The following is a 23,344-nucleotide window of genomic DNA, read 5'->3' as shown; positions in this document are numbered from 1 at the left end:
AACAAATATCGAACATGATCAAACAAGATTTGCTTTAGTAATAAATAAACTGTAAAAGATCCAACTAAATAACCTTATATGATCTGACATTTAAGTGTAGTGCACAGTCTGTCTCATATGACGGTGTGTCTGTGGTGAAATATAACAAAGAAAAATGACTAATTTTGGAAATTTGTTAAAAAAACATAACATTAACTTTCAATCTAAGTGAGCTGGTACTTTATAATTAGCTTTTTATTTAAAACATCCCTCATACTCAATTTTTTTATTTCAGTTTTTTTTTTTTCTTCTTGTCTTTTTAAAACTAAGTGCATCATGTTTTATATATATGTTTTTGAGACCTCTGCAACATTAATACAATAGACCACAGTGTACCTCTATAGCCCATGCCTGCCATTATGTTCATGTTGCACATCTGTGTCAGCAATGTGAAATTTGAAAGATATATGCAGAACATATCCAGGGCAGCAACCTGTAATCTAGACCAACATTATAAAATGATGTTAATTAGCACATAATAATCAACAAATTAATTTCAAGGTTCATGATTACAACAGGTTTTTATTATTTAAGAAAACGAATCAATTTTATCAAGAAATTTATAAAACCCAAAAGTTAAAAAAGTGAATATTAAACAAGTGTCAAGCCTACACGCTCAAATTAAAAAGCTAAAAAAAAAGTATAAAATTGACTACGACCACAGTGTATGTGTATTAATGTAAGACATTCTGTTTCAGAAGGTTAATATATAATATGTTCTCCTGGCATTTTTGTTATGAATTTGAAGAAAAAGTCCTTTGTAATCATTCCAGCATCAGCCTCCGGCATGCGGCGCATGCATCTGGGTTCACAGACAGTTCTGACTGGGGGAGAGGTTCTTCCAGGACATCCTGTGTCTCCTGGACACATTCCTACTGTCCGTAAAGCAATGAAGTACTTAACCTTGTTTAAAGCATCATGTAAAGAGCATTTGTCCCTGTCAGATAACAGAGACAACAAATCTCAATTCTACACACTTCTGCTCTGGGTTGCACGTTTTTAGGACTTTTAGATTTACTTTATACTTTCCAGACCACCCCACCTTGTTTCTGGAGGGAACAATGCAGTAGATGCACTTTCTTACAGTGAAATCCTCAACATTCAGGAAATTTGACTGGTAAAATGGGATTTGATTCTAGTTGGCTCTCTGGGTCCTTTGCCTCAGTGAAAGCAGGTTCCTGGTTCGGCTTGGGCTTTGATGACCAGCTGTCAAAAGAAGAAGAAAAAACACATTAATGGTTCAACAAATGACAATATTAGTGACTCTCAAATAATATTATAACTGTAGTTTTTAAATAGAGACTAATATATGACTCATGATATACACAAACAGCATTAGTTTAAAAGTAAAAGTTTCATTCTGGGCTAAAATAACATGGTTGTAAATATCCTTTTGTAATAGCGGGTTTGATTATTTATGCTTTAAAAGCTCTACTGGAGCAGTATTAGCATTACCCATTAACCACACTAAGCGCTAGCTCTTTTACTGTTCAGAGGTGAGTATATCGGACTTTATACAACAACTAGTTTCAACCTCATTGGTTGAAGTGTTCTAGCCGTGCTGACATTTGTGATAACATCACGGCCTTCTCACACCAAACTTGTATCACTCTGCCGACGCGTTGCCGAGTAACGGCGTCTATACACAGTACAGTTTTGAATCATCACCTCCACCGGCACCAGCAGCAGCATTAGCTTAGCACAGGCTAGCGCTCAACCACGGCACGCTCCCCCACGGCGCTGGCTCATCTTTTGTGGAAAAAGGGAAAGAAAATCGCTCGACTAATGCCGTCTGACAGCCAGAACGGTAACTTAACCAGCCAGGCTAGGCTAAGCTAAGTTTATGCTGAGCTAAAGCAAGCTACGCTAACCTAACCACAGTCCCGCCGGCACGCCAAGCAACACCACGCAGCAAAACAGACAGAAATGCTCTAAAAATGCGTAGCGTTCACCTGAAGACGACTCCACTGCACAGGAGAGGAGAATATTAGCGTGATTTCACTGTCCTAATTTTACTTATTCCCACTTTTGATTTCAAGCTAACGTTCATGGTGTTAGTCTGCCTAAAGTCTACAAAACTGTTGTATAAAAGCAATAGAACACTCAAGGTTGTGTGTTATTCGTGATAACACACTCCCTCTCTTGCTTAAGAAGCCTGCATGTTTACTGTACTAAAACAAGCTGCGTCGGACAAACCTCTAGCCCAGAGGTGTCCAAACTACAGCCTGCGGGCCATTTTTGGCGCGGTCCTTTTTTTGAGTGGCCCACAAGGTATTTTAGAAATAAAATGAAAGTTGTCCCGCTATTAAGCAGGTTTTTATAATGTGAGGTGAAAAGTTTGAACGCCAGGTGTCGCTATAACATAAACCCAATCTAAAACGCTCCTCATCTCCTTTCCTAACTTCATTATTCCTACATTAATGTTCCTGAGCTTTTAGAAAAACGTGACAACTTTGACAGCGAATTCAGAAGATTTCAAGCACATTGGGAAAATGAATATATAAATGACTACAATCATGAAGTGTGTATGTTTAATATGTCAGGAATCAGTCACCCTAATGAAGGAATATAATATTTAGAGACATTATGAAACAAAACATCAATTTAAAAAAATCTTAGTTTACACAACACTGTCAAAGATAGATAAAGATAGTAACTCAAGTAAAATGATGTGTAAATGATAGTTATCAAGAACATGTATTATTATAATATAAGTTTTATATTTCATTATTTGTTTGATTACAGGCCCGTGACTGCACATATATTTCTCCTTCTGGCCCCCAGCAAAAAAAGTTTGGACACCCCTGCTTTAGCCAATAACCCTTAGCTAAGATTTAAAGATTTTGCCCAACAACGCTACACTTATTGTAAATAAACGGAAGCACTTATTCACCCATATAAACAGGTAAAGAATTATTATTATTATTTTTTAGGAATTACAGTTTTCTAGTTGTCTAGGGGTGGTGATACCCCTGTTCCTTACTAGTGTTGGATAATGCGCCTTATAATCCAGTGTACCTTATGTATATAAATAGACCAGAAAATAAATGTTCATTGATGGTGCGCCTTATAAACTGGTGCGCCTTATAGTGCGAGAAATAAGGTAGCTTAAGGACAACAAGATATTGCATAGTTTATTTAACATATCTTATGGTTTTAAACAGCTATTTGCTGTTTGGCTAGAGTGCTGTTTGTCTAAATAACACTCTATTATTAGACAGACTGTTTAGGATTGGTTTTGGAATAGATCCTAGATTGTTGTATTCAGCTGATACCATCTACTGCATGCCTGCCTGGGACATACAGATAACTCAGTAACCTTTTTAATAGACAGTTCCAAGACTTATTTGAAGGAGTGACTAAAATTACAGCAGAGCTAAAAATGATCTGGAGGCACACATTGCTCAATATAGAGCAGCTCATCTAACACTCTGCTGCACAAAAAGAGAAGATTGCTCGACTGCAAACTCTGTGCCAGGCTAGGGACTCAACAAATAAACTGTGGATGTTCTTCATTTTTAATAAACAGTAGTATGTAAAATGTGTAATCACTCTAAAATACAGCAGGGCAAATACTTTCTGGACAAAGTTAAAATAAAAAAAATATTACAGTGAGCATGCTGTGCAATTTTACATTATTATTATTATTATTTTTATTTATTTATTTATTTATTTTTTTAAATATGTCACCAGCCTAGTGGCCACATTATTGACTCTCTTTCACCTCTTCAGGCCCAGAACCAAAGGAGGAGGTTTGTGTAAAATCTACAGTTTGAAGTAAAAGCGGGTGGATTTCTGTATTGATTATATATTTGTTACTTCCATAATGATCACACCACATTTTATTAATAAACACAAGCTAACTAAACTAATAACACAAATCACTGTACTGTTCCTGTCCTACTGAGAATGTTCAGTAAACACCTACAGTGCATGCTTTAAAAATTCAGAGAACCCTTTGAGAATAATACAGAAATCAAAATAATTACAATTATTTATGACCTGGTCTAATCAAGTCATAATTGGTGGCTTTTCAAATCTCTTAAGGGGACAACTGTTGTCCAAGGTGACCTGTTCAATGGGCAAATTAACAGACTAAGCAGCTGGCTAACTTCACATTGTCACCTTATTCTGATCAAATCATGTAGCATTACTATAATATGTAAGGCTGAGAAACATCTCCCAGGTTTAGCCATTGATGGAGAGGTTATGATAATGTTTGACAGAGCCACAGTCTTAGAAAAAGCCTTATGCAGGTTGTACCTCAGCAGAAGGTGGTACAGCACCAAAACACTGGAGCAGAAGAAGTTGAATTTTCATCAGCTAAAATCGCTCTATTTTGGACTGCTGGGGGCAAACAGAGGTGGGCTATTTTGAGAGTTTGAGACTTGAACTCGAGACGCACTTAAGTTGCCGATGCAAATACTTCAAACATGACACGGACTCGTGCCCAAAAGACTTCCGACTCGACTCTGACTCGTGTTTTGAGACTCGTGAACAATCATTGTGTTCTATTTTTGGTGTATGAATACTGAGAAAACTGTGAGGGCTAGCTTCCTTGGACCGATTTTATGTGGTACACTGCGCTCTGTTGTTTATTCACATTTTAATTATTTCACTAGAACCGTCACGCTGCCGCTGCTCCTTCTGTTCTATAGCAGTTGCGTCTCATTGCGCTGGGAATGCTTTATATTCTGTCCGTTAAGCTACTGCTTCGAGATTAGTACAACTTTAATGACTGTTAAATTGTTGTTTTTGTTCATTTCTTTGTCTTTTTATTTCTTTGTTTGGTTTCGCCGCTCAGACAGTATTTGTAATATTACTTTATTATTTTGCTACCTGTGTGTTCTCTATTTTGATTCTGTCTTCTAGAATTGGTTAGATTATATTTCTTTTAGCATTTTGAGCTTAGTTTAGTTGATTATTTTCCTATTTTATATCTATTTTTCTGTTTTTATTAAATGTTATTAGCTTATTAGCTTCTAGCTTGTTGCTAGCTTCTTTGTCATTTAGCATACAGAACTACTCACTGATCTTTTTAATGAATGTTGATTTTTTTTTATTTAATAGCCGTACCTAACTATTTTAAGCCAGACAGACACTGTGTGATTTTTTTTTTATCAGATGCTGAGCGCTCATTTGCGCGCTTGAATGGTTTGTCCTGTAGGAAAACGCATGCTATTTATTTGCTGACACTGTAAAACTCGTGCCCAAAGACTTGTGAACATCTCTGCTATTCAACTTTGTTTGTTTTCGACTTTGTACTTATGTTTCGCTACAGCCTAAGCCCATTTCACACCAGATTTCTACTTTAACAGGACGACCACTTTTATAGATACTAGCACCACCAATACTACAATTCAGTAGGTATTGTAAATATAGCTCTAAACATGACATCAATCTGAATATAGAGGTTCAAATGAATCTATAAAATCACTGTCAGCTAAAAGATTAACTGCAAGTACTGAATTAAAATAAAGTCTCACGGAGGACAGAAGGACCCGAGTTGCAGTGTGGGTTGTTTCTCACAGTCCTGGACGGTGTCTGGTAAAGGGATGCCGCTGGTCTCTGGAAGCAGTAAGCACAGTCCAGCGCCCAGGATTGGCCCACTGCTGTAACAGATCATGGCTCCAAGAGAGACCCCACCTTTAGGGGCCACCACTGCATTCACAATGCAGCCCACCCGGTAACACAGGCTGACCAGTCCAACACATTTCTGCCTGTAAGAGGTTTTAAATGAAAGTTAAAATGATAATTCCAATACAATGTAGTTCCACCTAAAATGTGATGCAACATTACTTATTGTTTTATGGCTTATTGTTTTATTTCATTTTTTAACCATATGTATTGTAACATGCACCTGTCTGTATGAGTATTAATGTCATTACAATTAAGGCCATCAGTTTCCTGGCACATATTTAGTAGGTCTGAGTATTGGAAAGAAGGTGGCAATACATATCATGTAACAAGGGTTATAATTCAATATATTGCGATAAATTGCAATAAAATAGAAAGTGATGGTGCTCAAATCAGAATCTGAAGACAGAATACAACATTTAAACTGTTATGAATCTGGAAACTTTACCGTGTTATTTTTTTTTTTTACACAAATTGATCTAAAAGGCTCCAGTCTCAACCTACTGAGACTACTATGTAAATTATTTAAGATATTATTAAAGATATTATTTAATATATTTAAACAAGTATCTACACTGCTTTTTTTGGAGAATACAGTATTGCAAAACATATCCAATGATTGATGACACTGTTTGATATCCCGATATCAATGTGAAAAACAGTAATTAAGATCCTAAATGACTCATTTTCCCAGGATAAGAAGAAGTTTGTTTTTTAAAAAGGTTTCAGGGAGGTTATTCTGTAACATTACATGGACAATGTTCCAGGAACATTCTGAAAATGTGTGTAATAATAATGGTTTGCATCACAATGTTATGAGAACTTTACTCCCATAACTTTCCTAGCTATTTGAATACTAACATTTGAATACCAAAACTAAGCTTAGACTGTCTTTAACTGTCAATCTCATGTCGTCTACTAAGCCTTTTGTGTTTTCATTCTGGCTTTAACTAAACCCCATAATGACACAGATTTAGCATGATGCACAAAGATATTGAACAGTGCTGAAAATTTAATGCAGTGTCAATGCAGTTCACCCTCGAGCACACCCTCATTAAAATAATAATAATAATAATAATAATAATAACAATAATTGTTTGCAGCCAGCTTAATGCTAACTATGTAAGTAACTGTCATTTTATTAATCTTTTGTAAAAAGAAAATAAACCCACCATAAATTGTATTCATTCTAGAGATTTACAGAGCATTTCCTATCAGGGGAAACTGAGGACGTACCTTATGACAGTAGGGAAGAGCTCAATGCCATAAAGAAGAGAAACACAAGTTGTAGCCTGCACACACAGCTTTCCCGTCAGAGCCAGCGCCATCACTAGAGCAGGTATTTCTAAGGAAATAGAGGACATAAGGATTAGTCAAAAGCATTCATGATTTTTTTTTTGACTGAAAGCAGGCTACCTTAGAGAAGGTTCTGCTGAATCTTTTATAACATGGCTCAATTGATTCTGCCATTTAAAGAAGCAGTCCCTAATATATTGTCTTTTTTAAAATTGAAGGCAGTAGTATTCCTGAGTGGGGAGGGGACAACATATTCTAAATAAAGGTATCATTATTTTGGTATGACCATCACTGCAAGTTTTAATATATTAATAAAAAAAAATCTGCATGGTCTGGTTTGTTTGTTGCATGTAATTTGCTCTCTACATTTTGCTAAAATTTCATAAATTAACAAAAATAAACTTCCCACAGAAATGTATTTACATTAGCCTATATTAAAAGCACTATTCCACATGCTCTTTGTAATTCCACATTCTCACCAGAGAAATCTTACCATGATATACATGATCATATATATGTTGTAAAAAAGATACACTTACAGAGCTTGGACAATGAAACTGAAACACCTGGTTTTAGACCACAATAATTTATTGTCCTGACGGACAGTTCTGGTGGAAACAGGAGAGTTGAGGTGCACATTAAATTCTGCCGTGATTTGGGCAGCCGGGTTTTATGTTTGACTTTACAAAAAGTCAAGAATTAAAGACAGGTCAAGTCCCTGGATTACTGGCGATGTTTCCTCATTGTTTAAGTCCAGAAATAGAGCTTGTTCAATTGCAAGACGCACAGGGGAGAAAGACCATTGGCTAATCTTTAGACAATTGAGAAATAAATGTACTTCTGCTGTTAGAAAAGCCAAATCAGAATACTACCTTAGCTTAATCTCCAACTCCACAAACCCCCAGAACTTCTGGAAAAATGTAAATTCCCTTAAAAAGAATTCCAATCCCTTTCCTACCAGGGCTTTAGTGGATGATCAGCTGATCTCAGATCAGAAGGAACTCTGTCAGGTTTTTAACTCTCACTTTGCTGCAGCTGGTCACATATTTGATAACACTAATACAAATCCATTATTAAATCAAACTGATCTCAACCCTATTGTTTTTAAAGGCCATGGTCTCTTCTCACTCCAGCCCTTCTCTCCATACATAGTTGCTAATGTCCTGCTGAAAATTAATCCACGAAAAGCTACTGGAGAAGATGGACTGGACCACTTTTTCCTGCGTCTTGCAGCTCCAGTTATTTTAGACTATATTTTATATATTTTTAATCTCTCAGTTTTATCTTGCAGAATTCCCTGGGTCTGGAAAACAGCTCATGTGATTCCTCTGCATAAAGGTGGTGAGGCAACAGAGTTGAACAATTATAGGCCAATTTCAAAATTATCATGTCTAGCAAAAAGTTTGGAATCTCTAGTGAACAGCAAACTGAAATCATTTCTTAATGAAAATTCTATTTTATCCAATTATCAGTCTGGTTTTAGAGAAGGACACAGCACTATCTCGGCTGTAACACTGGTTTTAAATGATCTGTATTCAGACTGTATTCAGAAGAAACACTGTGCAGCTGTTTTTATTGATTTAACGAAAGCTTTTGATACAGTTGATCACACTCTTCTTTTAAGAAATTTAAAAAAGATTGGCTTTGATGCAAAAGCTCTTGGTCCCAAAAATGGTCCCCAAAACTACCTCACAGACAGACAACAATGCACAGCATTCAATAATTATAAATCAGATTTCCTAGCTATTTCTAAGGGCGTCCCCCAAGGTTCCATTCTGGGTCCAGTTTTATTTAATATATACATTAATGATATTGCTGCCTCTGTTTCTTCCTTAGATTGCAAAATACACCTTTATGCAGATGACACAATCTTATATTGCTCAGCTGATTCTATACATGCTGCAGTAATAAAACTACAGAACTCTTTTAATGCTCTACAGATTGCGCTAAATAATCACAAACTAGTTTTAAATGCTAAGAAAACTAAGTTAATGCTGTTTTCCAGATATCTTAATAGTGATGTTAATTGTGTAAATTTTACTACCCTGGCAGGATCCACCATTGAAAGAGTTACAGAATATAAATATCTCGGCATATGGCTGGATGAGAAACTCACTTTTAAACCTCACATTAATAAACTAGTCAGTAAATGTAGACAGAAGCTGGGTTATTTATATAGAAATAAAGCTTGTTTCCCCATGCACGCTAGGAAAACAATTGTTGAGGCAACCCTTTTATCTGTTCTAGACTATGGTGATGTCATTTATAAATATGCATCCGCCAGTTCCCTCAAATTATTGGATCCAGTATATCACTCTGCTCTAAGGTTCATCACTGGCGACCCTTATAGAACTCATCACTGTGATCTGTACAGAAAAGTTGGTTGGCCTCCATTAGCTGCACGAAGGGAAATGCACTGGTTAATTTTAATTTATAAAACACTCTCCGGTCACATGCCAGAATACATCACTTCATTGATCAATTTTAATAACAGTAATTATCAGACTAGTAATTATCACTGGTGTCACTCAATCATTTTAAACTTTTAATATCTAACCACCTTCAGACAGCCTGTACCTGTTTTACTCAATCTTAATTATTTATTTTACTTCATGTTTTATTTATATATTTATTTATTTTTATTTATTTTTGTTTTTGTATTTACTTTCTTATAATTATTTTATTTTTATATATATATATATATATATATATATATATATATATATATTTTATTATGTTTTATCAGTAATACTGTTATTATATATTTTAATTTTTTTTTTATTTTTTTTTTATTCTTATTACTAAACAGTAGGGCTGGCCCGAATAGCGTTTTTTGAGCTCCGGATATTCGGCACTGATTCGAAGCGAATATTCGAATATTCGTTTTAAAAAAGAGGTAAAAAAAATAAATAAAAAAAAGCAAATCACGGCCCCTTTAATCCACTGAAAAATGTTCAATTTGCTCTGACCGACGAGACATATTCACCGCGGATTTTTGGTGTTTTTATCCCCCATATTTTTGTGTTTTCACCCCATATTTTTTCTGTGTTTTTAGCCCAGATTTCTTTGTGTTTTCATCCCGGAATTTCTGCTGCCCCACACGCGGCTTATCCGCTGCGTAAGCAGGCTAGGAGGCTGCTGCACGGTTTCTCCGCTGCGCAAGCCAGCCCAGTAAATTGCTGTTTGTGTTTTCACACTTAGGCTATTTGCTTAAAAAAACAAACAAAAAAAACGTTTGTTCAGGAAGTATTTTATATTCTTAAACATTGTTAATTATATTAGAGGACAGTCATTGTAAACTGGTCTATTTCGGTTAAAGGATTGTGCAGGGCATATTACTGATTTTGTATTTTTGCACTTGGGCTATAAGCTCAATATTAAATATTTCGTTTGTTTAGAAATTATTTTATATTTTAAACCATGTTAAATTATATTAGAGTAGAGGAAAGTCATTGTTAATGACGTTATTGTACTTGGTCTATTTCGGTTTAAGTATTGTGCAGGGCATAGCCGTATTACTGATTTTGTATTTTTGCACTTGGGCTATAAGCTCAATATTAAATATTTCGTTTGCTTAGAAATTATTTTATATTTTTAAACCATTTTAAATTATATTAGATAAGAGGAAATTCGTTCAGACATCATTTTTGTAGGCCAGGCTTTTGTAACCGATTTAGCCCCTACTGTTGCCACATTACCCCTTACGTTTTATTATATAAATCAGTTTCGAAGAGCCTGCATTTTTTTTTTATCATGTATAATAGAGGTCTGCGCGAGACTGATTTTTAAACCCACTCTTCCACGCTCCCGCGTTTCTGTCTCGTTACCGCTCCGCAAAAAAATTGCTTCTTTTAATCCCGCGCCCGCCCGCCACATACACATTTCTGCCGCTCCCGCCCCACGTTCCTAATATAAATTAAATAAACTACATTTAATGCTTCAAATTTACTTATATATTTATTAAAACAGCAGCGCTGAAAAGTGCGGTCCCGTTCCTTACCCCAGTCCAAACACCATCGGTGTGTGCGTGTGTGTGTCGGTCCATCCTGCGCGTTGAGAGTTTTCTTTAGGTTTTGTTTTTTTTTACAATTATTACAGTTTTCTTAACTATTTATTAATTTGCTCCCGCATCGTCTGGATTAAACTCCCGCTCCAGCCAATAACAGTTCAGTTCTGTCCCGCGCGCAAGATATTCTAACGGGACCCGCGAAAACAGAAGTGGTTAGAGTGAGGTGGAACTCTGGAAAGGAGAAAAAAAACGAATATCCGAATACCAAAATTAAAAACCGAATACCTACTCAACGAACGAATATCCGAATACCCGAATATTCGGGTCCAGCCCTACTAAATAGTTTTATTTTTTAGTTTCAGTTTTATTCTTGTTTCATAAATATTAAATATTTGCTTTTAATTTTGATTTTTCAATCACTTTTGTATATGCTCGGCTACATTGAAAATGAGGGTCACCCTCAATGTACTTCCGAGTTTAAAATAAAGGTTGATTGATTGATTGACAATCCGGGTTAGCACCGGAACATCCCTTTCAGACAGCTTCCTCTTGCGTCCACAGTTAATCCTGTTGGATGTGGTTGGTCCTTCTTGGTGGTATGCTGACATTACCCTGGATACCGTGGCTCTTGATAAATCACAAAGACTTGCTGTCTTGGTCACAGATGTGCCAGCAAGACGTGCACCAACATAATGTCACCCATAATGTTGTGTGCATTGCAATATTTTGAGCAAAACTGTGCTCTTCCCCTGCTAATTGAACCTTCACACTCTGCTCTTACTGATGCAATGTGCAATTAATGAAGATTGGCCGCCAGGCCGCTCCAATTTAGCTATGAAACCTCCCACACTAAAATGACAGGTGTTTCAGTTTCATTGTCCAACCCCTGTATATAAAGTCTTCATAGTACCCAAAGATGCTTCAACACCTTAAACCATTGCACCTTTTTCCATGTGGCACCAGATTTTTGGGGGGAATTTGTTTCTTTATGAATTGAGTTTTCACTTAGCTAACACCACATCAACCACTTGAAACTCCATAACCACTACTTAATTACTTAATCACATAACAACAATCATAGCAAATACTTACCAATATTGTAGGAACAATCTGGGATACAACAGCAGCCCCTTAGAAACTCTGGTGCAAATAAAAAAGTGGAATGGAATATGTTAAATATGGTAAAATCTGTCGATTGAGCTCCTTACCACAGAACTTGAAGACGAGGAGAGACAGCAAGCAGCCGGTGCCACTGAGCAGAAGACTGACCATGCTGAAAGGTCTGCGTCCCCATCGTGCCAACAGTAGGGGTAGGAGGAGGGATGGAGACTCAGACAACCCTGAGAAGAACTGAGCCAAGTAGATATCCACCCCAAAACTCCCAACACTGAAGCAGATCCCATAGTAGGTGAGGGCAGATGCTATCCTGAGAATGAGACAAATATTTAATACAAATGAGCACATACTGTATGTTTTGGAAGGCCAATCACCCCACTTACTCACTAAAACTCCCACCTTTCACCAGTAATGCCCTAATACTAGGAGTGTAACTGCTGTGGAGTGGAGACTCCTCCAGCTGATGACAAGTAGCCTGATCTAGGATTTGTACCACAAAATCCTCGGATTATAATGATAGTGCCTTAGTCTACTGGAACACAATTGACCCTGATCTCTTTGGGTGAGTAGATCTCTCCGCACATCACTCTCAAGGAGATTTTAAGAAGTGGGAGCCAGAGATTGCTGGTTCGAATCCTGTTCATGCAGCTTGCCATTGGCCACTGGAGCTCTGAGGCAGCACAATTGACCTTGTTCTCTCTGTGTGGGTAGATGGAGCTCTCTTCACACATCACTCCAAAGACAAGACGTCTGTAAGCTCATGTATAGGAACCGAGGCACTGCGCTTTCCTCCGAGCGCGCTGTGATGCTACTCGGTAATGCTGCACCAGAAGCAGTTTGAAAAGAGGCTGAAGAGGCATCGAAGGAGGCATGTGCTAGTCTTCACCATTTTGGTGTTGGGGCATCACTAGTGATAGGGTCCTAATGAGTGGGTTGGGTAATTGGCCATGTAAATTGGAAAAAAATAGGATAAGAATTTGAAGAAAAAAAAAAATTATATCAATCCTCGAATTATATTGATAGTCCCTTAGTCTGCTGGACCACAATTAGCCCCACTCTTTTAGGCTGGTTAGATCTCTCCCCACATCACTCCCAAAGTGACTTCTGCAGCACAGGCGTCTGTTAGCTGATGTACTGAAGCTGGGTTACTGCGCTTTCCTTCAAACGCAGTGGCTCCTCAGTAATGCTAAATCACTGATAGTTTCAAAAAAGGCGGTGGCTGACTTAACATGTGTCGGAAGAATCTTGTGATAGTCTTTATCCTCCTAGTGTTGGGGCATTGCTAGGGATGGAAGAGTCCCAATAAGTGGGTTGGGTATTTGGCCTTCCTTAAAAAAGTCCATTATAGCCGATTCTTCCATGAACTTGGCTCATATTTAAGCTAAAAATCATGTTCACCAATTGGGTCTGAGACCTATTGATTTATCTGGCCAGTAAAAGTTTCTCAGTGTTCCATGATGTAAGTTGAAGGCATGGGGTGAAGGCATCATCCAAATCAAATAAAAAAACACCCTTTTCAATAATTCATTCATTCAATAATCCTCCACAGACAGATCGTTTATTAGTAAAGTTGTAATTTTAGTGCAGGTCATATAGCACCTGTGTCCCCTGTCCAGATGATTCAATTGAAGACTCAATCACAAAGTAAACAGTTATGTCACTCTGGCTAAGTTATCTACTGAGAAACCTGAGCTTTGCAAAAACATCACATGAAAGACATTCTTCAGAGGCTAAAGTTCATTTCCCCCAGGAAACTGACAAAAAAAAAAACAAGACGAAACACTGAAAAATAAAAAAACTTATGCAATAATGCTTTGTTGTTTTTGAAAGAACAAATCATAAAGTATTGAGTCAGTTATTTGTGAAATATTTTTATGGAGCCACATCAAATAAAAACAGCTGGGGCAAGAACTCTTTTTTGATAAGTGCAGCTCAGAGACTGAGCGAAGTTACCTACCCAATGAAACTCATGACGAAAAGCCGCAGGAGAATGGTGGGTGATTTAAAATGGGTGAAATCAGAAACTTTTTTACAATCTGTCTCCTCTTTGTTTGCCTTCTGACTCTCATTCCCTTCAGAATCCAAAAGCTGTCAATAAAACCCAATGCAAAATGTCTTTTAACATACTGTTGATTTACAGAGCTTTTAAGTGTTGGCTTTACAGAGAGTTTATACATGCAAAACTAGTGCTGTCTAGCGATAAAAAAGTAATCCAATTATTTAGGCAACATGCTCATCTTAGGTAATCTAATTCATCACTTTTTGCTAAGACAATATTTTTCAACTGTTCAATTGAAATGAATTTCAGCAGAGGAGCAAATGGATGAATAAATAACTAGCATAGAATGACTTAGAAGTTCTCTGTAATGAACATCAGTCAGTAACAGATGCTGTAAATTCTATGAGATACTGAATATCTCGTATAATTCTAGGCCAGTTTTTTATAGTCTGATGCATTTTTATTCACCTGAAAACTACAACAAAATTATAGAAGACAGTTAGAAATGTCAGAGGAGGATTTCAGCCTAATAAAACATGTCTGAAACAATAGCTGAAAATAAAGCTGAACTAAGATCTCTGTAATAATAAAGTATACAGCTCTGGAAAGAAATAAGAGACCACGTAAAGATGATGAGTTTCTTTGATTTTGCCAAACTGAAAACCTTTGAAACATAATCAAGAGGAAGATGAATGATCACAAGCCATCAAACCAAGCTGAACTGCTTGAATTTGTGCACTAGGAGAGGCGTAAAGTTATCTAAAAGCAGTGTAAAAGACTGATGGAGGAGAACATAATTTCTGAACTCTTAAAACTTATGAATATGAGCTTGTTTTTTTTGCATTATTTGAGGTCTAAGAGGTCTGAGAGCATCTTTTTTGTTATTTCGACCATTTCTCATTTTCTGCAAATAAATGCTCTAAATGACAATATTTTAATTTGGAATTTGGGAGAAATGTTGTCTGTAGTTTATAGAATAAAACAATAATGTTCATTTTACTCAAAAATAAATCTATAAATAGCAAAATCAGAGAAACTGATTCAGAAACTGAAGTGGTTTCTCATATTTTTTTCCAGAGCTGTATGTTCGATGTCTGTTTCTCTTGTCTTCAGTTATAAGTCATTTTGTTTGTCTTCATAACGATACAGTAATTGGAACTGTAGCACTAGGTCAGAAGGTACCAATTAAATCAGTTTATTAGTGTTAATTTTTTTTGTGATTAATTAATCAAATTAAAATATATTAATATGACAGCCCTAGTCAACATCTTATTATAAAGTGTGTTAAGTAAACAAAAAAAATCAACAATACTTCTTATTAATCAGTCGTAAAAAAATCATAGTCATCTTACCAAATCGAGATATTGCCTGACCTCTGGACTCCTGTTACGATAGTCCTCTAAAACATGCATCCTCTTATTCAGAAGAAGCCACCTCGGAGATTCTGGAATTGAGCTGAACATAAAGTAAATCAGAATTAAACGGATTTGTACATTAGGAAGCAGATTTATATAAAAAAAATCACAAGTTTAATACAGATACTAACAAATACAGAGGCAGGCAGAGGATCTGTGGAATGGCGAGGGCCAGGTGGAACTGCATCCAGCCTGTGGTGAGATAAGCCACAGCAGCCAGTGCCATCATGCCCAGGCTAAAGATGAAGGACAGTAAAGTTGTTGGCCAGATACGGTACTTTGGTATACTCCATTCCACCCCTGCAAAAGTAGATTATCACATAAGTGATAGACCAAGACTCTATTTACATAGTTCTGCTCTTTTATGCACATTTATTGAATATGCACAACAAATTCAGCCATATGGAATAAACCCCATGTGAATTTAATCAACTTATTAAAACAGGCAGTTGACTATTATATAAAATAAAACTGAATACTGAAAAAGGGGAGGTAGGTGGTGAGAGAAACTACACACTGCTAATGATTTAGTGGTGGGGACATGCCCGTTTTGCAAATTACTGATGCCAGAAGCCAACAGTACTTTTAAACATAATTGACTAAGAAATGTTAAATATACACTGTCTTATTTTTTAATGTGTCTCAATTTAGGTAATATTAACTCAGAAAGGTTAATCAACAGCGGTGTAGTTAAATCTATAACTTTCACACATGTTTCTCAAATTTAAGATTATCCAACTTCAAAAATATGCTGTATAATAGTAAATTAGAGGATATAAAATTAGAATCATAGAAAAACAATACAACAATACAAAAAATGTGATATCTTCTTAGAGTGTTATATACATTTTCTTTACAAGAAGGATACAACTTACTTTAAAATTACAAAAGTTTTATTAATAGTAAATTTAACACATGTTACACGTTTTTTGGTTTTTGGATTGTCATTTTTAGACTATTCCCTTTAATCTATTCATTAATTGTCACAAGTGCCTGTATATACATAAATTATGGAATTTAATGAATATATAGATGAAATATAATAAAGGAAATCCGTGTTTCATAAATCCGTGTTTAAAGCACATTTTAATTCAATTGATATTAAACTGAAATTTTGCTTCTTTTTAAAATGATGTTTACAGCCACTAAGTTCTATCTAATAGAAAAAAAATATTTTTTTCTATTAAAAGAGTATTTTACCTAAAATTACAATTGCTATTAGTAAAAAACTAACTATAGATAGAGTTAATACAAGTTAATTTTAAACTATAGATAAGACAAAATTAAAATCCATGTAACATACATGTAAATCTAGAAACAATTAAGAGACCACTTCAGTTTCTGAATCAGTTTCTCTGATTTTGCTATTTATATGTATATATTTGAGTAAAATAAACATTGTTGTTTTATTCTATAAACTACAGACAACATTTCTCCCAAATTCCAAATACAAATATTGTCATTAAGTGCATTTTGTAGTAATGTGAATGTGTAAATGGTAATGTATTTGAGAACCCGTAGGGGGCTCTAGAGGAGAGCTACTTGGAGTGTCTTAGAAGAAGAAAAGCCGGTTGAAGCTGATAGCTGCCCAGAGAACAATGTTGTTGTGAGTTCATGCACTTGGTTAATTAAAGACAACCTAAAGGTATGTTTGGTCTGTCTTTTTTGTACTTTTGATATCACGGATATCACACATTTATTTGCAGAAAATGAGAAATTTCTAAAATAACCAAAAAGATGCAGAGCTTTCAGAGGTCAAATAATGCAAAGAAAACAAGTTCATATTTATAAAGTTTCAAGAGATCAGAAATCAATATTTGGTGGAATAAACCTGGTTTTTAATTACAGTTTTCATGCATCTTGGCAAGTTCTCCTCCACCAGTCTTACACACTGCTTTTGGATAACTTTATGCCACTCCTGGTGCAAAAATGCAAGCAGTTTAGCTTGGTTTGATGGCTTGTGATCATCTATCCTTCTCTTGATTATATTCCAGAGGTTTTCAATTGGGTAAAATCAAAGAAACTCATTATTTTTAAGTTGTCTCTTATTTTTTTCCAGAGCTGTATTTATATTCTCTAGAGGCAATCTCTATTATTACTACTTTATGGGTAAAAACTTAGTTATTACTTTAACTGCTAGTGTAATTTAAGGTTAAAACGGTTAGTCATGGGAGAGAACTATTCTCCAGTGTTCTGTAAATGATGAACATGGTTGTGTGTGATTGAACACTAACCCAGACTGTAGGTGCAGATGTGAATAGCACAGCAGGCGATGCCGGCCATGCAGCGCACGCTCAGGTAGAACAGTGCGTATGGGAAGAACGCGGTGAGCAGTGCAACCACAGAATGAAGAACAGAGCTGCACACCAGCAGGAACTTCTTACCATACCTGCACATCAGAGACTTCATCATAAACACACTTACATGTACACACAGTGGTTATTCAGTTCACTTATTCTGGAGTAAAGAATATGATTTACATACTTATCAGACAGAGTGCCTCCGATTATAGAGCCAATCAGCAGCCCAGTCATGTAGGTTGCCTGTCCATAACTGAAGGAGCTCTCCACTATACACACAGATTCCTACAAACACACACACATTACACAAATTTCACAGCAGTTAGGTAACAAAAAACTTTTCTTCTCTTATTTTACACTTATTTACACACAAAATAAATAATAGTTAGATGCAAAACTCTTGTCATAAAAGTGCTCCCCCACTGCCCTATAAAAAAGCATCTCAGGGTCCACTTTTGGGTAGTGTACCTCTTGGTGAGAGACCATCGCCTGCTAGATCTTAAGTAATTTTGCCAGACTTTAAGATGGGGCACGTAAATGGACTAAGAGAAGCTGGAAGGTTGTTTTTAACAAATTGCCTGCCATCTAGCCTGTTTGTCAGCCAGTTACCGTTGTCTTTGTTTGCAGTACTGTGAAGAACGTGAGGCCTGGACTACAACAGACTGGAACCGTATCAATTTTAGCAATGAATCCAGGTTCTGTTTGGAATCTGAGGACCAGCGGTTTAAGAGTATGGAGGTCTTGTAATTAGTGCTTTAGCCCTGCCTATGATGTGGAGCGGCACACTGGATCATTTGCATTTGACAGTCAATTGCTACCTCTAGTAGTGATACAAGGGACACATACAGATCAGAGATAGGCATATTGGCGTGGCAGGACTCTCAACTGTAATTTTTCAGCAGGATAATGCTTGCTCACACAACAAGAGTTTTCCCAGGAATTTCTTTAAATTACTTTAAATCACTTTAAAGGCCAGATTGCAAGACACAAATATTTGTAAAAACATCAAGGACTTTAGATTTAGAGTCCTGGACCTAGGAATATGCAGGATCTACAGGTCCAGCTGCAACATCTGTCTACTGATATTCTTGAAAAAATATTTTCCAATAAATTAACAATTAAATTAAAAAGGGTGTACTTTTAACATTTTTTAATTTGTGCAGATTAGGGATGTGCCATATCGTATCATACACAATAATATCGCCAATATTTTTAAATATTGTGTATGATATTATACCCTGACAAATCGTGCCATATCAACCACCCCTAATTATCACATGAGGGCACTATTATTTTGCTGTTTTTAGGAAAAGAAAAGTTTACACTGTTCCCATTATATATTAAATAGAGACAGATTATATCAGCCCAGTAACATTCATTTTACTTTTCCTGGATATATGGGGATATATATATTTTTTAAAAATCTGATCAAATTCTTGTATTTTTTTTTATATCTCAGTTAGGGGTGTGCTATATCATATCATATATGCAATGATAAAATGTAATTTAATGTTGCAGTATTGTATTCTTGAAATTATTACTTTAATTAAGAGTTTTTTCATATCGCCAAGAGTATCCTTATCTCGAAAATACCATGAAATATCGTGATATTATTTTAGGGCCATATCACACACCTCTAGTGCAGATAGTATTTTATATCAAATATATTTTGAATATAAAATGATGTATAAATTATGTATACATTTTGCGAGATTTTAATTATATGGGTATATTTTATACAGAATTTCTAAATATAGCGTTACTTCTCTGACTGTATTATAATAAATACAAGTTTATTTAGCCTACTCACGTTAATGTGATGAGTGATATTACTCCGCGGCTCCAAAGACCGCTGGGAAATGTAGTTCTCTTTGTCTTCTTGGGTGAAGTTGAGGAGCTGGTCACCCGTGTCCACATGGCAGGACTTGGTTTCGATAAAAACGTCGACGAAAAAGAGGAAAGCGGTGAAAAAGATGGGTAAACTGAGCCTGAGGTAAACGTCTCTCTGCAGTGAACCCATAGAGCTGCTCCGTTACCCGTCAGCCTGAACAGAGGGAGAGAGAGAGAGAGAGAGAGAGAGAGCGAGAGAGAGAGCTGCGGTGAAGGAGGAGAAGGAGGTGAAGGGGGGAGGCGGAAAGAGGTGTAAACTCAGCGTTTTGACCTGCCGGCCCCTGTGGTTGTCATTGTCCAGCTGCAGCTCGCCGGTTAGGTCTCCAGTAGCCCTCCTGCCTGAATAAGTGTGGGGGGGCTTCTCTTCACACTCAGTAAACACACACACTGCTCTCCAGCTCAGCTGTGTTAGGTGTTTTAATCTGTAGACTACTGGTTAAACTTGTTTAAAGCTAGAGCTGGAGGGAACTGCAGAAATATGGCTTGAGTTAAAGAACTCCACAACCACAATTTCACCAAGATCCCTTTAAACAAACATCTAGAATAAGCTCAGGGATTTCTGGCTGTCTGAGCATGTCTTTTTAAGACCACACAGAAGACTAGAATATATAGTTATTATGCTGTGACTAGATTTTTAAAAAATCTAATTTTAAGGTTTCTGGTATATCAAATCAAATGTATTTATATATTGCTTTTTTTAAACTAATGTCACAAAGCAGTTTTACAGAACAAAGAATCAGACAAAACACTGAACATATAATACATATATTTACGTATTACGTACCCCACCCCCATACTTTTATTAACCGTCCCAATCCAATTACCCTTTGACCCTACCACTTAAGTCCTAAGTAGTGTTAGGGCTACATTACCCTTCAAACTGATTTTTTTTTAGCGGTACAGTTAAAACTGAGGGGTGGTAGAATCACAGGCAAGATGGCAGCACAAGCAAGAAAAGAAACCCACATATTTAAGTATTTTCCTTGTTAAAAATTACAATAACCACAATACCATAGTTTAATGTGTAGTTTCAATGTTTTATGGTAGAATTTTTCATAACAAGCATAAAACATTGCCAGCAGTTCATCTCAGTGACTAACTTTCCCGTTTCACTCCACTGCTATATATCAATATCGGGTTATATGCCTGGGGTCAGACTGACCAAATAAAAAAATGTTTATAGGACATTAAAAAGAAGTACCTTTTAAATAAACCCCCTTTTTTGGTGACCAACTTCCAACAACCCCTGATCATTATTAACATGTTTCAGTTAGTAAAGGACAAGAAGAAGCATGCTGGCAGGTCAGCTGAAGTGTATCAAACCTCACTCCGCTTTACACCCAGAAGTGCAATTTTGGTCTGAGAAGTTTATGGACAAGGCAATGTTAGGAGGCTTTTGTCAACAGCTGTTTACACATAGAACTAGGTGCAGTTGAGGCAAATGTGTGGAGGGGAAAAGTGTTAAGTGGCTTTACAGCAGTTTAAAAGTAGGTGCTCAAAACATACTAATTATGTCTATTAGCAAATTAACAAAAATCATGCCATAATACCTATAGTGTACTTTCTGGTGTGAATTTGTCTGTCTTTTGTATGTCAGTGAACTGAATAGTAGATTTGCTAAACATGCATGGTTTGCCTAAACATTTCATTATTTTTAAGTTAAAATGTGAGAAACTAAAAGACCAGTACTGCTTTATAATAGGGCTGGGTGATATAGTAAAAATATTATTAAATATTATTATTAATATTAAAAAAAAATCACAATACACAATGTTTATCTCAATACACATGATCACAGTCAGAATGAATCCATAAAGAGACAGATATTTAAAAAGATGACAATTTAAAGAGGCCATTCAAATACTATCCCATGATTTTTATTTAAAATGTCCTTCATCCAACATCACTGATTACACTCTCTGTAATGAAACGTGCTGTCAGCATTCTTTAAGCACTGAAGATATCCTTGATATTTTAACAAAAAAGTTGATATGATGACAAAATTGATTAAAATTCAATAAAATATCGTTTTATTTCCCACCTTAACTGTATGTTGTGACAAAAGATTGTATTAGGGATTCTTGCTTTGTCACTTTTTGGATCTTACAGATTTCATGAATGAGCACTTTGCAAGCTTTACACATGATTTTAGTCCCAAACAATATTTGGTTTGCAGAACGTTTTCTGAACATTACAGTAAACATTGTTAGAAAGTTCTATTAAGTTGTCTGGATTTAGAGCATTATTAAATGTAATTTTTTAACTGGTTTATACGGTGGCCGAGAAAGCCCAGCGCAGTGCAAATTGAAAGTCACAACACAACGGAATTTTCCCGGGGGACCTTAAAAGATGCTGTACCAGCTGTATACAAAGGACAATAAGTGGCAAACAAGCTTCTGAAAAGTAAGTTATGTTTATTAAAAGTTCTGCTTCACAAAACGCCTTGTTTGCCACTTATTGTCCTTTGTACACATAGTGAAGTCCGAGAAGTTACTGAAGACGCAGCTTAGCTGGTACAGCATCTTTTAAGGTCCCCCGGGAAAATTCCGTGTTGTGACTCACTTCCGTTGTGTTGTGGTTCTATTTGCAGCACGTTTTTCTATTTGCAGCGCGTTTTTCTATTTGCAGCGCGTTTTTCTAGTTGCAGCGCGTTTTTCTATTTGCTGCGCCTGTGTTGTTATTTTGATGGATGTGTTTTGTGCTTTTGCAGCGCTTTTCAATTTGCACTGCGTTGGGCTTTCTCGGCCACCGTAGGTTTATCTGGTAGCATCACTACAACATACTCTAACCCTCATGGAACCTCTTTAAAATGCTGCTAAACATTTCTTAAACATTCTCTGTTAAGCTTGGTTGAAGGCGTGCAGGTAGTAAAGAAGTACCTGAAAGCAGTATGCAGTGGTCAGTACCTACCACATGTGCTTTGTTGATGCTCAAGGCTCAGCGATGCGCATGCAGAGTGGAGGCTAGTCTGACTGGTCTTATCTCATAGGAGCTACTGAAACGCAAACTGATGTAAAAGTTTCTGAAAAAGTTGTTCCATGGTTACTTCTCACGGTCTCGCTGATGTGGGCTGCAAAACCCCCTGTTAAACCAGTAATTATGTTGATGACAGTGCTGCCAGCAGTCTTCAGTCCTTCTTACGGTAATTCCCTCAGACTCTCCTGAGCTGTGTGTTCTCAGTCTTAGGCGAATCTTTGAAGGCCACACCTTCTCATAAACAGGTACTGCAGTACTAATCCACAGAGCAGTAATAGCCTCATTAAATCTCTTACAGGCTGTTATGTAATGTTAATAAAAGACAATGATAAATCTGTTACGTACTAAGCATTTCACTGCATTGTATTCAAATTATAATGAAGTCCCATTTGTTTATAGGCATCATGATTAAAATCTGTTTTTCCAATTGTATAGGGTGAGTGTGACATTGTAAAGCTACAATGCAAGAATATTATTAATATTTTAATTAAAGTGTACTTATTAACTGTCATATTTATTGTAGCCTATGAAAGCCTATTTCTGGGAGTTAAGAGCACATTAGACTGTTTATGTTGGAAAGTAATTCATATTCTTTTAGAGCCTGCAGTGAAGTTAGGGCTGACAATATTTTCTGCTTAAATGTAAATAATAATGGTGGTTGTTAAAA

General features: G+C 36.3%; 1 protein-coding gene across 2 annotated transcripts; it reads right to left on the bottom strand.

Annotated features, from left to right (window-relative positions):
* Positions 1-541: 541 nt before the first annotated feature.
* On the bottom strand, positions 542-22,879 carry LOC103030531 (solute carrier family 22 member 13). Of its 2 annotated transcripts, XM_022672830.2 has the most exons (11): positions 22,612-22,879; positions 19,622-19,855; positions 17,996-18,096; positions 17,746-17,900; positions 15,643-15,811; positions 15,449-15,551; positions 14,055-14,185; positions 12,190-12,407; positions 6,913-7,021; positions 5,526-5,759; positions 542-1,245 (listed from the first exon to the last, which is right to left on the bottom strand). In XM_022672830.2, exons 2-11 carry the CDS (start codon positions 19,829-19,831, stop codon positions 1,134-1,136), a joined length of 1,542 nt encoding a protein of 513 aa, XP_022528551.1. In that variant the 5' UTR covers positions 19,832-19,855; positions 22,612-22,879; the 3' UTR covers positions 542-1,133. The 2 variants fall into 2 exon arrangements, with proteins under 2 accessions (XP_022528551.1, XP_007239325.2); XM_007239263.4 differs by lacking the exon at positions 22,612-22,879 and having other exon boundaries at positions 19,622-20,047.
* Between the last annotated feature and the right edge of the window lie 465 nt (positions 22,880-23,344).

This window comes from Astyanax mexicanus, chromosome 14, assembly GCF_023375975.1.
Source record: "Astyanax mexicanus isolate ESR-SI-001 chromosome 14, AstMex3_surface, whole genome shotgun sequence".
NCBI lineage: Eukaryota > Metazoa > Chordata > Actinopteri > Characiformes > Acestrorhamphidae > Astyanax > Astyanax mexicanus.
This window is presented reverse-complemented; position numbering and strand designations above follow the sequence as displayed.

What these genes read in the sequence shown, in the direction of transcription:
- LOC103030531 (XM_022672830.2), bottom strand. Translation starts at nt 19,831, where the DNA reads ATGGGTTCACTGCAGAGAGACGTTTACCTCAGGCTCAGTTTACCCATC. An exon ending in CTCTGCCTGCCTCTGTATTT is followed by an intron (nt 15,552 to 15,642) that starts GTTAGTATCTGT and finishes CTTTATGTTCAG; the next exon opens with CTCAATTCCAGAATCTCCGA. An exon ending in CTCTTCCCTACTGTCATAAG is followed by an intron (nt 5,760 to 6,912) that starts GTACGTCCTCAG and finishes AACCTCTTACAG; the next exon opens with GCAGAAATGTGTTGGACTGG.